General features: G+C 46.9%; 1 protein-coding gene across 1 annotated transcript in view; it reads right to left on the bottom strand.

Annotated features, from left to right (window-relative positions):
* LOC141736720 (microtubule-associated tumor suppressor candidate 2-like) overlaps positions 1-14,336 on the bottom strand; it is a 30,437-nt gene extending 16,101 nt beyond the window's left edge. Inside the window, exons 1-3 of the mRNA XM_074571279.1 lie at positions 14,262-14,336; positions 11,503-11,569; positions 4,494-4,708 (exon numbers count right to left, since the gene is read on the bottom strand). Of these exons, the coding sequence (XP_074427380.1) occupies positions 4,494-4,708; positions 11,503-11,569; positions 14,262-14,336 (357 nt within the window). The remainder of the gene's footprint in view (positions 1-4,493; positions 4,709-11,502; positions 11,570-14,261) is intronic.
* Between the last annotated feature and the right edge of the window lie 483 nt (positions 14,337-14,819).

The following is a 14,819-nucleotide window of genomic DNA, read 5'->3' as shown; positions in this document are numbered from 1 at the left end:
CACCGTGTCCTTGTATACCGTGTCTGTGCGCTGAACCCTCATGAGCATCGCCATGTTCTTTACCTCTCCCTTGCTTAAGTCTTTATTCATACTCTAATTGCTTCTCAGCTGAGCAGCTCCCCATAGGAATGATTACGCTCAACTCCAACGCCTTCACAAGGTGAAGGGGTCTCCTTTCGTTGCCACCATCCTTGGCAGGTTATTTATCTACAAAGCCAAGTAATATGTTCCAAATGGTCTCCAGGGATTTTTCTGTCTTCTGTACGTTTCATATCCACATCCCACATGACTCTCTCTAATCTTCCAGCGTGACCTCCTGTCTGCAGTTTTTCATGGCAGATAGTCTACTTAGCACTGGGAATCAGATCTCTTGGATATTAATTCCAGCTTTGCCACTAACTTTCTCTATCGGCTTGATCAACTCAACCTGTGTCATGGCTATTTCTGGCTACAAAGAGAAGTTCAGGTGGGATTTTTAAGGCTTAATAAAGCAAAATCAAGTGGAGGCTCTAGTGGGACAAGTTCAATAAGTTGGTGGACAAAACAGCTTGAGCTGAGCAGCTCAAGCAAGAAACGCTGGCAAGCCAGGATCGCAGCCTTTCCTTTGCAAGGAGATATGAGGACTATTGGGATGCATTGTCACACATGACTTGTTTGTGAGGAGTTTGGCTCTCACGCTCAGCTATGCCGAAAGAGCTGCCTTCACCTCCTCCGAGACAGATGAGCCTTCAAAACCTGACAACTGTGTATCCAAAGAAACAACAGCTACCTTAGAATCATAGAATCACCTAGGTTGGAAGGGACCTTTCAGATCTTGTGCAAAAGTAAAAGGTGACTACAGCAATACAGTGCGGAAGACTAAGTTGTGACTGGAAACCATGAAGTGGGATGACTAACTTTGCAAATTTTGCCGTTGTTATTGACGCCATGAACACAAGCTCCAAATCAGCCTGCACAGACGGACAGCTCAAGGACAAGGCTTTTCCCATGCCCAGCATAAGAGCTCTTTAGCTCGTGGGTTAGGTGCCTCTGGTCTAATACCAGTCCCAGCTCAGCAGTGTTGGAGCTGAATGAGTCCAGTCCCTTGAGTAGCCTTGCTTGTTTTGGCATGGTCTGAGCCAGGAACTTCTCCTCCTCCTCTGAGAAGGGGAAGGAAGAACCAGAGGATTACAAACCCTTTGGGTCAGCAGCCGTTAGGGATCCTTATTCCTCATGCACCTTGGTTCCTAGGCTAAAAAAGTTCTCCTTCTCCTTGGCCAAGAAACATTCCTGGTGAGCAGCTTTCCAACCCAGCCTGTCAGCCTCCTCCGATCCAAGAGCACTTGACACAGGATGGGTGTACGGCAGAGTAGGAATTGAAAGGGAAAACCTGCTAAAACTCATCATGAGATGCTAACGGAACCATGGATTGAAAAGATGGGCTTAAACTCTGAGATACTAGGGTCACAGCAGCACTTTCAAAGCAGTAGAGAAAAATGTTTGTCTTAACTTCAGTAATTCAAGGAACAAAGAGCCCTGGAGCAAACCAAAGGGCTGGAGGAGACAGAACTATTTGCCCAACAGAAGGAAAGATGTGTTTCCATTGTTTCTGTGTGGTGATTAATAGAATGACAATAGATAAGAACAGGAGAAAAATAAGTATACTTCTAGTCAAGTCCTATGGTGACCTATATCACCCTTTCTTGCACTGATCAACTTGAGGGAAAAAAACCCACCATCTGTTCTTGTGGTCTCGGAAGTTTGCAGAAACACTTCAAAGAGCAGCAGAGATAAACTATCTCAGCAAAAAATTAACTCGCAGAACAAATTCCTTCATAAATGCTTATGCCTGGTGATCCAGGAGAGGCAAGGCTTGCAGCTAGAGCTAATATCTTCTACTAGGCAAACTGGCACACTGACACAGTGAAAGGAAAAAGAAGCCAAGGCTTTTGGGAATACCACCCATCCTTCATATCAGAAAGCAAAGCAGAAAATTTGAGGGGCATTGCAAGAAAACCATCTTGCATAAACTGAAATCAGAACCAAATCTTCATCTCTAAGAATTTACAGAGAAAGATTTTGAAAAATCTGGTTTAGAACACAAAAACCTATTTGACAGCACCTTCTAATGCATCTTTGAAAATCAATGCACCAACAGAAAAAGGTAGTTTGTCCAGGACAAAACAACCCAGTCAGATAAAGCCTTTGTGTTGCATGTTATAAGCCTGCAAATCAGGAACAACTAGCAGGCACAGCAACTGAAATAGGTAAAATCCAGCAAGAGTTCTTCAGCAACCCCCCCACTGAAGAATCAAACCAAATTGCATGGCTGTCCCCAGGGCAGCAGGAACTCTGGGGCACAGGCTGGGATGCCGTGTGTCTGACCTGGCTGTCTGACCCACGTGCCAGCGAGGACCACGCTTGTGCCCGGCCCCGGCGTACCGTTGCTGTTACACAATAAATCTAACACCGGGCAGCTGTGGCATGAGTGACATAAAACTGTCGCCGTCTCAGTTTGTATTTGCATTCCCATCCCAGGAGTGTTTTACAGTGCATCAAGCACAGGCAGCAAATGGTGTCATCTCCTGTTTTACAAACAGTTGACCTTAAAGACAGTGGGCTGCCGCCTCTGCTGCGCTGTGTCGGTGCTCTCCTCTCCCATGAGCTCCCCGCAGGCCAGCCCCCCTCCCTGGCTCCTGGAGGCGCTTCAGCTACGGCCACACAGTGCTGCACCAGCCTTTACCTCTTAAATGGTCGAAATTAGCTCAGGCACAGGGTTCTGCTGATGGGGGTGGTTTGCTTCTGAAGCCCACAGCTAGCACTGTCATCGTCCTTGGGAACCACGTGGGGCACGTCTGTGCTCTGCCCTGGGCATGAGCAGGGTGGAGCAGCAGCTCTGGAGCCTTGGCCACAGGCTCCTGCTTGGCCACAGGCTCCTGCTTCAGGCAGCAGCCCCAAAATGCGCACTAGAGATACCCTGAGATACAGAGCATGCAGACATAAAACCTTCTCCTCGACCTTTCGTTGCCAAAGGTTGTTGCTGCCAATTTACGTTGCCTGAGAGAGGGAAAAAGTCACCCTCTACCAACTCGTGCTGCCCTGGGCATTGGCAAAATCCCCAGGATGGAGAGAACGATGCTGGCAAACAGGGGGTCTGTTGGCTAGGCTCACGTTTCGCAGATCTCTGGCCCTTGTACTGCATCAGACACCTGGGTGGCATGCCCATGGCAGCCAGGGCTGTGGCACGTCAAAGTCCGAGGGCACAGACTGCAGAGTGCACCTGAGTGCAGCAGATACTCGTGTGAGAAAAGCCCTCACGAACTGTGGGCAATAGTAAGGGTTGCAGCTGGAAAAATCAGATCTGTATCCCATGCTCACTGAGTTCCAAATGAGAAGAGGCAAGGTAAAGGCATTATTGCCACAACCCAGAGCAGGATGTTCTGCCACCATGTGAGAGGTGCCCATAGGTGAGTTAGTGTTTGTTCACTCCAGCCATTAAAAATAAGACTAAAGTAGCTGCATGTGAGAGTATTCCTACCTGCAGAGAGTAGTATTCCTACCTACCTGCAGAAAGCAAAGCAGGGAGAAACGCTTGGAATGTACAATCTAAGAGATTAGACTGAACGGTGGAGCAGAAATCAGGGAACACAGAGTGTATCACCGGTGTTTCGGCTACGTGTTGCATGGGCCCTATCACTTTGCTCTACCGCCCTTTAATTAGCATTGCAAATAACAACAGGCAGGACTATGCTGGCCTTACCTGTGTTAAGCAGATTCTTGTTCAACCCTTGGTTTCATATACATTGGCTACAATAGGTGGGTTGGGTAGTAGTATGCATGGGGAGCAGAGCTAGTCTTAATAGTTGTGTTGTAAAACATCTGGAAGCATGTGAAGACAAGACATGGAAATGTAATGTGCTACTATGTAAAAATACCTATAGGAATAATAGGGAGGAAAAGCAATAAAGATAATCAGGAATATATTATTCCAGTCATCAGTTCGTTACCAACACCTTCATGAGGAGAGGCTGAGGGAGCTGGGCATGTTTAGCTTGGAGAAGAGGAGACTGAGGGGAGACCTCATCGCCCTCTACAACTCCCTGAAAGGAGGTTGGAGAGAGGTGGGTGTTGGCCTCTTCTCCCGGGTGAATAATGACAGGACCAGAGGAAATGGTCTGAAGTTGCGGCAGGGGAGGTTTAGATTAGATATTAGGAAGAATGACTTTACTGGAAGAGAGGTCAGGCACTGGAACAGCCTGCCCAGGGAGGTGGTTGAGTCACCATCCCTAGAGGTGTTTAAGAAACGTGTAGATGTGGCACTTCAGGGCATGTTCTAGTGGCAGAGATTGTAGGGGTTTTTTTGTGTGTGTATGGTTGGACTCAATAATCTCAAAGGTCCTTTCCAGCCACGAAGACTCTATGATTCTATGATGGAGTGTTCAATATATTTCATTACCTACACCCACTCAGTATTGGCATGGTCTACTCTTCACAGGGAACAGGCAGAGACTGACCTGATCCTGATGCTGCAATTTGACTTGCTCCAGCTGGAGGCTGTGCTGCTCCTGCAGGCTCTCCCTCTTGGTGTCGTCCTCCTTCTGCAGCTGCTGCTCCAGCGCCTGCAGCTCCTCCTGCTGCTGCCTGCCAAGCCGCTTCCACTCCTCCTCAAAGCGCCTCTCCAGCTCCTCCTTCTCGCTCTGTAGTTTCTTCCACCTCTCTGTGTTGAGGGCTGTGGAGACAAGACCGTACGGTCAGGCTCTGAGCTCCTCGGGAGCAAACAGTGGCGTTGATCTGTTTGTGCAGCACTGAGCGCAGTCGTTCTCGCCGACCCTGGGGCTCCCATGAATCTCAGCCATCAACAAGCTCTCGCTGTCCCTTCTCTCTCTGTCCCCATCTCTCACACACACATACACACAGGCACTTGTCTAAATAGAGGCACTGCCAGACTATGCAAAGGCCAATGCAAAACTGGGATCTGATTAAGTATAATAATAATAATAATAATAATAATAATAATAATAATAATAATAATAATAATAATAATAATAATAAATAAAAGCAGGGAACTGCGTGGACCTGCAGGGTGACTGGATGTCCCCTCCTGGCCAGCATAGTCTTGGATCCACAAATTGAGGCTTTGGAGCTTTTACTTTGCCTTGGATATAAGAAACAGCATGTGAGACAGTCGCTTGACACAAAGCCTTTCAACTGGGATATGAGATTTTCCTTATTTCCTTCTCTCAAGCCACAGTCTTGGCTAAGTCGCCACTTCCAATGATGTGCCAGGAAGGCAGAGGATGCTTGGGCCCTCAAGGTGCATCCTATGCATATGGTATGCAGGGGGTACGATTGGCCACTTGACTGGGAGAAGGAGATACATCTCATGCATCCCGTTTTCCGGCTGTTAGAAGCTGCTCACACCATAAACCTGTTTTTTTCACCAACTCCATCAAGGACCTCTTGAATCCATGAATGCATACTTGCTTAAAATATTTTTATATATTGAAACCACTATCTTGTGTGCTTCACGGAGTCCAAGAGTGCAAACGAAAGGCTGGTACTGAAGGCAATCAGAAGTTGTGAAATTTTTACTCTTGTGAACTAACCCAGTGACCATGTCTCCAAATACACAACCATGTCTACAACTAGTTTCAGGAGGTGCAACTCCAACAGTTCTATTCAAGGATATCCAGTTTATTTCCCCATTTGGTTCCTGACCTATATTGTTCTCCAGGTCCCAGGACAGCAGTGTCACGAACACTGTGTCTTGGCCTTTTGCTTTGCTAAAGAACGGTTGCAATCAATCCAGATGGAAGACCTGTTGTAAATTGGACAAGGTCAGCCAGACTACATTTAGACAGCAAGTTTGCTCACTTGCAAAGATCTAACAGGTAAGAAATAACTAAAATCATCATGACCATAACGTTTAGAACAGCACTGGACAAGAAGAGATGTGATTTTAATGGCACTGCTAGGCCTTTGTTCTGATTTAGACCCATAGCGGGTTTAGAAAAATGATCACGTTTTGGATGTAACATCTGTATTAGCCACTCATCCATCCTTTGCCTTTCAAAATGCACGTGCCATGCACAGACCGGTATGGCATTGTAAATCAGTGAGATGGAAGCAGCTGTCTCCTTGGGTAGACAACTTCTCAACGTTTCAAAAACGTGTTTATCCTACGACCATATATTTGCTCAGTATCTGGCAAAGCCCCCGATGTTTTCCTGTCTCTTTCTACTATGGTATCAGACTATGCTCATTTGTTTTCAGGATAGCAACAATTTGTCAAAGTTACCTACGGCTGTGACCACAGCTCATGTTAGGTGCATCCGTGCACAGTAATTTGTGCACCCAAGCTAGCCATCCCCTTCCACAGAGCTATTTTTCGCCCTGTTTAGATCTCTGCTTCCACACTCAGCGGACACCAATATCCGGACTTGCTCAGTACATCCAAACAAATATCATTACTGGGGTCCTGTTCTGATCCTGATGTTTTCTGGAGCACTAAGAGGGACTCTGTGTCCCTTTCAAGCTCTCCGCTGCTTACAGAAAGAGAGAAAGTGAGCCTGAACCAGCGAGCTTAGCACGGCAGCAGCGGCACACAGAAAGCTTTCCTACCTGCCTCATACCCAAAATGGAACAGCACAATTTATATGGCCATTAGCTGAAAGGTCTTGTCTCCTGGCAGTTTGGTTTATCCCTCTAAACTCTCTCTCTTGCTTTTTGCTTCTTGATTTTCTTTGGCATGCAAAGCGATCCCGGAGCTGGAGGACAACGGATAACGCTCGCAGCTCTGCGTTCAGTAGAATTCAAATTTACTCAAGCTTTAAATTGGAGCCGTAATGAACACTCTCTCTCTCTAGCCACTCTAATGAGATTACCCAGCACACAGGGAGGGCTGGGCAATGAAATGACATGCTCTAACCAAAAGCAAGTCCATCTGAAACACTTTCTGCAACCTGAAACACAAAACTGTTCACACCTTGCAAATCAAACCCGGATGCAGGTGCAAAACGGAGGGAAGAGGAAAGCAGGGAAAGAGTGTCTGCATGGCACGTTCCCCACACACCCAAAAATGCTATTGGAAGCAGAAAATGAGACCATTGCCCAGGAAATTTTCCCTATACTGATAACAAGAAGGGGTGATCCCTATCACAGTCTCCCAGACCGAGACAAACGAGGCCAAGGACTGAAGTGGTGAAGAAAGACTCAATCTCTTCTTAGGCAGGAGACGGACCTTTGGGCCTGGCTCGACTGGGACAGGAGTAGCAGAAGGTGACACCCGTGCAGCCTAACACAAGGTCTGCGGCTCCCTTACCCAGCCGGGGAGCAGGAACCGGAGTGGGAGAGCCTGCCTTGCTGGAGCCAGCCTTTAACCAGCAGAGGCTTCAGAAGGTGGTTCTGGCAAACCAAGCTGAATCGCCTCCAGCAAGGCCCCAACATCACATACCTGAATTTTGCTTTCAGGCGCCTGGATATGGGTACCGTAAAAGTGAGCTCCTCTTGTAGGGGGAAACAAAAAATCACTAAGAAAAGTTATATAAAAGTATTACTGACGTGGAACAAGACAAACAGAGCACAACTGCTAACCAGAGTTACACCCTGGTTTTCTTCTCCCTTCTCTGTAGGTATTTCAATTGCTGCTTACAGGCTGGAAATGACTCTGACATAACATGGCATTTCCCGGGATGACAGCGTGCTGGGTTAAACGAGAGCGGATGCTGTTGCTTCTCCAAAGCACATGGTGGCTTTTACAGCACGCAACAGACGAGCAAAACCCATTTTGGGCTGGGCTGGGAAGGTGAGGGAAAGGGAGATGTCACTAATGGACTGATCCTCCCCCACAAACCCAGCCTGAGCGGCAGCCCAGCCTCCCCAGCCCTGGCACTTTGCATTCAGGGGGGTAACTCCCATGGGAACCGAGGGGGCTGGCGTCATGCGCCCTCAAACAAGGGACTGTCTGCTTCTGACATGAGAAACGGGCTCTTCGCCATGCAGACTCTGCTCTTCCTCCTGACCCTTGGCCACAGACAAATCACAGCCACTTCACTCAGGTTAAGGGTCCTCTAACTGGGAGGCACATCCACAAGGAGGTGGAACACAAGCTTTGGCTTTCAAACTCTTGTGAAGACAGATAATACAAATTTTAAACTTGACATCTGATCGTCTTCCATTCATCTAGGTTTTTATGAATCTCTTTACCTCCTCTCAACTCACTTCACGTGTCATTTGCCTGACAGCAAAGGAGCAGGTAATTCTGACATTTAATTTCCATTAGTTTGAAAGGAAACAGATGGTGTTCAAAACCTCTTTATTCCAGGAGTCTGTTGCAGCTGAGAAGTGCTTATATTTATAATTCATAAAGATGGGTGTCTTGAGTGCAGAACGATTGCTTGTCATGTTTTTCTAGCCTTGGTATTTCTAGCAAAATACATGAGCAAATCTTATTGCATAAAATAACAAGTCCCTCAGCGTTTATAGAGGCCACATTCCTCCTCAGGGCTGGGAAGGGAGAAGCGTTATCCTATTTCACTGCACGCTGGTTTCAGAGGGAGTGCGATACTTCACAGGAGTGCTGGGGGTAAAGGTGGATGGTGTTATCCGAACCTAAATATTTTGCCTGGCTTCACAAGGGTGCAGGTCTCCCTAGGCTGTTTACACATGCTCCATCACTGCTATTGCTTCAGCAGTGGTTTTATTTACCAAAAGAGATTTCCTTAAAAATACATTTCATTTTTCTGAACAGTGGATTGCATCTCCCAGTTTCATTGCTTTTTATAGCAGAATCCTGCAGTTTCTGTTGAAGCTAACAAAGACTGTGTGCTTTCAAAAGCAAGCACATTCAGTCCCTAAATCACAATTCTGAATTAGAGCTATTGCCTAAACAACTCAATGCTGAACACACTGCCTGTATCAACCCTGGCTAGTCCAGCCTTCTTGTACTGACTCATCCAGGCATTTGCAGCAGTGAGTCTGACACGGTGAGCTTACACATGAGAAATCAGGAATTTCTGACCACCACCCATGCGGTTTAACCAGACTGGTTATTTTTAAATTAATGAGAGACTACTTATCAAAGTGACCGAGACAAGTCAGAACTACAACCTGGTTGTAGTCAAAATAACCTGCTCTGTAGATTTTCCCTAAACTTCTTCATACAATAATTGCTGTTGTCAAATAAATGACGGTTTCATTCTTTATTTGCATAAAGCTTGGCACAATGTGTACAATATTGTTCAACATATGGATTCATCTGATAGCAAGACCAAAATAACCTTCCTATAATGCAGGTGGGCTTCATGGATCCAGCAGCACCCTGAGCCACAGCTTGCACTGCTTTCGAGACAGCAGAGAACTGCACTGACGAGAGCCACTCTCATGCACCTGCCATTTGCCGTTTCACCTTGCCCGTGGATTTAAAACACTGGCAGTTTCACAAAACTTAATTTTATCATTTTCTTCCAAAGGAAAACAGACTGTCCAGCAATTTTTGACTTACACTAAAAAACGTACACATTCATCTTCCATATGTATGGACACATACCAGGATTTGTACTACTGATGAATTTTTTCACATCCTGCTGGAGTGCAATACCTGCCCATGTTCATCTTTTTGTCCATCCCTACTGGGAATCCTTCTGCCTGGGCATGTTGCATCTCGGGGTTGTACAGAGAGGATTACCTCCAACAAGCAGGACAGGTCACCAGACACCCCTGTTCAGCATCTCGGTGTCTCCCAGAGTGATGGCTAGCTCAGGAAGAGGTGGCCTGTGATGGCTCCTCTCCAGTACACATGCCCACAGGACCACTGAGGAAAGGACTATTTCACACCATCTTTCCCCTCTCCGAGAAAGAAAGCACATACATATCCATGGCTAATCTCCCTTCTGAAGCAGTTACAGCTCAGCTGAGACCTCAGACTGCTCTTCCGGAGTATTTGGGTGTTCCTACCAAAACTGTCTCCACGTACTCCACCAGGACTCGGTTTTGTGCAGAGGAGGTATCTATTGCTGCATGCACAGGAGCAGTGGCAAGGGCAGGCAGTGCGGTGATCTCCTGCACATGCTGCTCTGTGACCCCCACATGGGCACTCAGTTACCTCCCTGGCAAAGTTCTCCCACCAAAGCACCAGTGATTTCTATTCACTTCAGCTGTACAAACATGGGGTAAAGGAAGCAGAGCTCTTTATCTCCAGCACCGTACCTCTCTTTCCTTCCCATGTCACCGCCACTTGCAAAAGCACTCATGAAAATGAGCAAACCCAACTTCTCTCTCAGATTAGAAGTGGGTATTCAATGGAGAGCTTTGGGTGTGCCCTGGCTAAAGAATGCACTGGTGGCAACAACTTCTCTGTGAGAGTTGTGGAGATGCAGAGGATGGATGAAGGCAGGCATCAGGGAATAATTAGAAATGCTGCTTTCCTATTGCTGCAGTAAGCTTTGGCCACGGGGACAATAAAGCTCGCTGCGAAATGATGATCAGACAAAAGAATGTAAGAGGAGCACAGCAGGGAGCACAAGCTGTTGGGCATGAAAAAAGGGCTGGGATCAGCTTCTCTGCACTGGGTTGTCATAGCCAAGGTGAAGAAGCATCACAGGGAGGATCTGCAGCTCTGCCCAGCTCACAGGGTCTGAGCCCCATTTTGCAAACCGTCCTGCCAGATGGCATAATCTGGGCTTACTGTGCGACCCAGCACCTGGGCTCCCACTTGCAGGGAAAGCTGAGAGGTCCCCCCTGTTCACAGCTCCAGTCACCAGTGGTTCCAACACCTTTTGGTACTCAGGGTGTCCCCTGCCCTGATGGTCCTCCCTCCAGGGGCCCTTCCTCTTCTCCATTTGCCCTGCGGTAGATGAACCCAATGTCACACCTATTCTGGGGAGGTTTAAGCCCAAAAGAACTCAGCCTGTTGACTGAAGCCAGCGCAAAAGCCCATCTTCTCTCTCAAGAATTGAAATGTCTTTATGCCCTCCCTGTCTCTCCTGTCTAGATCAGAAACCAGACAGGAAAAATGATGCACGCAGATACAGGGGGAATACACGGACAAAAGCACAAACATGCTGCTTTTGCCGCCTTGCAACCAGGAAGAGACCTGTCACTAACAAGAAAGTTCTGAGCTTGGTGTCCTTCAGTTTGTAGCTGAACTGCAAAACACGCAAACGTACATACAAGCGATGCATTCCCAGGCACCGTGCACCACAACAGACCCAAGTTCCCACTTCTCATCACGCTGTGCTTTCTCCTTGGCAGTGGTGGTACATAGTTTGAGAACGGAAGCTATGAGTTTGTGAAGAACCATTTGTCTGGTAAAGATGATGCACAACCAGCTCCAGTGTGTGTTGTGATGGACCCACCTCCACAACAAAGGGGGAAAACCATGGTTCCCTGCAAAGCCCCAAACCCCCTTGCCACTGGGCTTCAGAAGACACTTCACCGTATGTATGCAGGTTCCCCAGGACCAGGTCCCAGGGAATTACAGCTTTTGTGTAAAGTGAGAAAAAGGACTTTGCTTGTACTACTTACCAACTTCATCCCTGATCTTTGCAAGCTCGACTCCTGACTCCTTTATTTTCACAAGGGCATTTTCATTCTAAGGAAAAAGAGAGAGAAATATGTAGAGTCCCCAGGTTTATCCCAGATAAGCACTTTCACATGTTCATTGAGTAAAACAGATTAGATTGATTCCTCAGATAGTTTTTTTCCACTTTTTTTTTGGCGAGTGGCATGGATTATAATGAACTCATTCAGTTTTTAAATCAAGCTTAGGAGCCACAACTCACTGGCTACAAATACCTTGTATCTCTATGAATGCATATACACACACTCAGGTGCACAGGGCAGCACAGAATACTCTATTTACTCCTATGTATCTAAAAAGACATTTCTATTTTTCTATCATTTTGTGTTCGATCTGTGCACCATTTATGGCTGGACTGCATACGTACAAGATGGTTTTACTAATTCTGGTAAAACACTTTTATCTACTCATGCCTGCATTTAACCACCTCCAGACGTAGTGATAAGCTCACACCGCCAAATTTGAAGAGCAGATTACTGTACTTACACCGTTCTAGGCATGGTGGGCATACCCATACAGACACCAATAACAGCCTGACGTTCATGCCTATTTCCACATTTATTTCTGATATTTTAGTTTCTGTAAAGGACAAGAGCTCCTTTCCTTGACCTGTCTCAAAAGAAATCTGAATACTTAAGGAATCAAAGCAGATGAGCTGGCCAAAGGAAAATTAAAACATATTTATGTTAACAATGCTAAGGTGTTATTGCTAAAACGCAAGGACTTTGTCAGCATCTCACGAGTGCTGTGCAAACTGACAAAGAAAAACCTCAGGAAATTCTCCTGGAGTTTGGTTTAGTCCAATAAATCCCGGCATAACGGTTCAAACATAAGGGCACTTTAAATTGGAATGTATCCTGAATCACATTAGGAAGAAGACAAAGGAACATATCCTGCTGGGAAGATCACCAGTGATTAGGAAAACTAGATCAGGCTATTATAAATATGTCCTAGGTTAGAAAAGGCCAAGAATATTTCAAGGACACTACCAAAAAAAAAGCATATTCAAGAGAAAAGGCAATGTAGTAGTAAATGGAATTAGAAAGAGTCCTAGAAAGTAAATCTTTTGGTAATAAGCAAGCAAGGCTAATAAAAATCTAGGGCACAGAAAGGATTAGTTCAGCAGCAGGATACAGAGCAGGTAGGAGAGCATATTAACTCTGTTTTACCAAAAGGAAAGTGGAAAAAAAGAAAGATTTCAGAGCTTAATGTTTCTGCTTATTTTTCCTGCATCTAGTTTTTAACTCTGTAAAGGGAAATAACACAACAGCTTTATTTTTTGTAATAGCAGGAAATCGTAATCTGCCAGCCCTTCCCTGTTGGTGAGAACAAGGTCCAGTATAGCACCTTTTCTGGTTGGTTCCTCTACCGCTTGGAGGAGAAAGTTGTCATCTATGCATTCCAGGAACATCCTGGATTGTTGGTGCCTTGCAGTGTTGTCCCTCCAGCAGATGTCAGGGTGGTTGAAATCCCCCACGAGGACCAGGGCCTGTGAACGTGAAGCCACTTCTGTCTGCCTATGGAGGGCCTCATCTGCTTGGCTTTGCTGGGCAGGTGGCCTGTAGCAGACCCCTACTGTGACATCACCTTCCCCTATCTTCCCTTCAATCTTAATCCATACACTCTCAACCAGCTCATCGTCCTTCCCCATGTGGAGCTCTACCAATTCTAGCTGGTCACTGATGTAGAGGGCAACACCTCCTCCCCTCCTACCCTGCCTGTCCTTCCTAAAGAGCTTGTATCCATCTACCCCTACATTCCAGTCATAGGAATCATCCCACCAAGTTTCAGTAATAGCCACTATGTCGCAGTGGCCCTTAATTTATCATGTTTATTGCCCAAGCTGCGTGCATTCGCATAGAGGCACTTCAGCTGGGCTGGCCCTGTCACCCTCTTGCGGGAATCTCCCTTGATTCCCTTGGGGTGTCCCGGTGCGTCATCTCTGGCTTGCCTTAGGGCAACAAGTTGAGAGCCCTTACTAGGACTCCATCCCTGATGTGCCCCTGATGTGCTGCCCCACTGTTTGGCACAGGCAAGCATGACATTATTGACCCCTTCCCCCTTCAAATCTAGTTTAAAGCCCTATCAATGAGGCCTGCCCCAGAACTCCTGCCCCAGAATCCTTTTCCCCTTCTGGGATAAGTGCATCCCATTAGCTGCTCGCAGCTCTGGTGCCTCATATACCAAGCTGTGATCATAAAACCCAAAGCCCTGTCTACAACACCAGTCCCGGAGCCATGAACTGACCCGTTGACTCCTCCTATATATTCCCTTGTCCATCGCTGATGTCCGAGGGATGGAGGAGAACACAACCTGAACTCCTGATCCCTTTACCAGTTGCCCTAAGGCCCTGAAATCTCTTTTAAATGATTGTGAGCCTCTCATTGCTACCTCATCACTTCCCACCTGAAAGACCAGAAGTAGGTAATAATCTGAATGGCTCACAAGGGTGGGGAGTTTACCTACGATGTCCTTTACCCGGGCACCAGGGAGGCAGCAGACCTCTCTCTGAAGCGGCTTCAGTCTGCATATTGGGCCCTCTGCTCCCCTCAGCAGGGAGTCACCTACAACAATGACCCTTCGGTTTTTCTTTTCAGGGTCAGTTTTGATGGTTGGCCTGAGGTGAGTTGGCCTTGGAGGCTCTTCTGACCTTCGAGAGCCCTCTTCCTTGCTTGCAACCAGTTCCTTCTGCAGAGCCCCATACCTGTTCTGCAAGGGCACTGTAGGTGGTGCACTTCTTAAAGGAACCTGCTTGCTCCCTTTCTTTCTTTTGTTCCATCGGACAGAGACCTGTTCCCATTGACCCTGCTCATGCGGGTTACTACGGGACAGCTGGGGGGCTTGCTGGTGAAAGGATATGGAATCCTCTGGTCCACTAAGAGTTATGTCCCGTTCTGTTTTTGTAGAGAGCAGTTTGTGGAAATGGTCAGTTTCCCTCTCACTCTCTCTGATGTTCCTCAATCATAGAATCATAGGATCATAGGATCATAGAGTTGGAAAGGACCTCTGGAGATCATCTAGTCCAGCCCCCCTGCCAGAGCAGGGTCACCTGGAGCAGGTTGCACAGGAACGTGTCCAGGCAGGTTCTGAATGTCTCCAGAGAGGGTGACTCCACCACCTCTCTGGGCAGCCTGTTCCAGTGCTCTGCCACCCTCAAAGGAAAGAAGTTCCTTCTCATGTTTAGGTGGAACTTCCTCTCTCGATCTACTCAATCTATTCAGCTCTTCTCGGAACTCCATCTCTTCATCTTGGAGCTGTGCCA

This window comes from Larus michahellis (assembly GCF_964199755.1).
Source record: "Larus michahellis chromosome W unlocalized genomic scaffold, bLarMic1.1 SUPER_W_unloc_2, whole genome shotgun sequence".
Classification (NCBI taxonomy): Eukaryota; Metazoa; Chordata; class Aves; order Charadriiformes; family Laridae; genus Larus; species Larus michahellis.
Note: the sequence above shows the minus strand (reverse complement) of the source record. Positions and strands in the feature narration are given on the sequence as shown.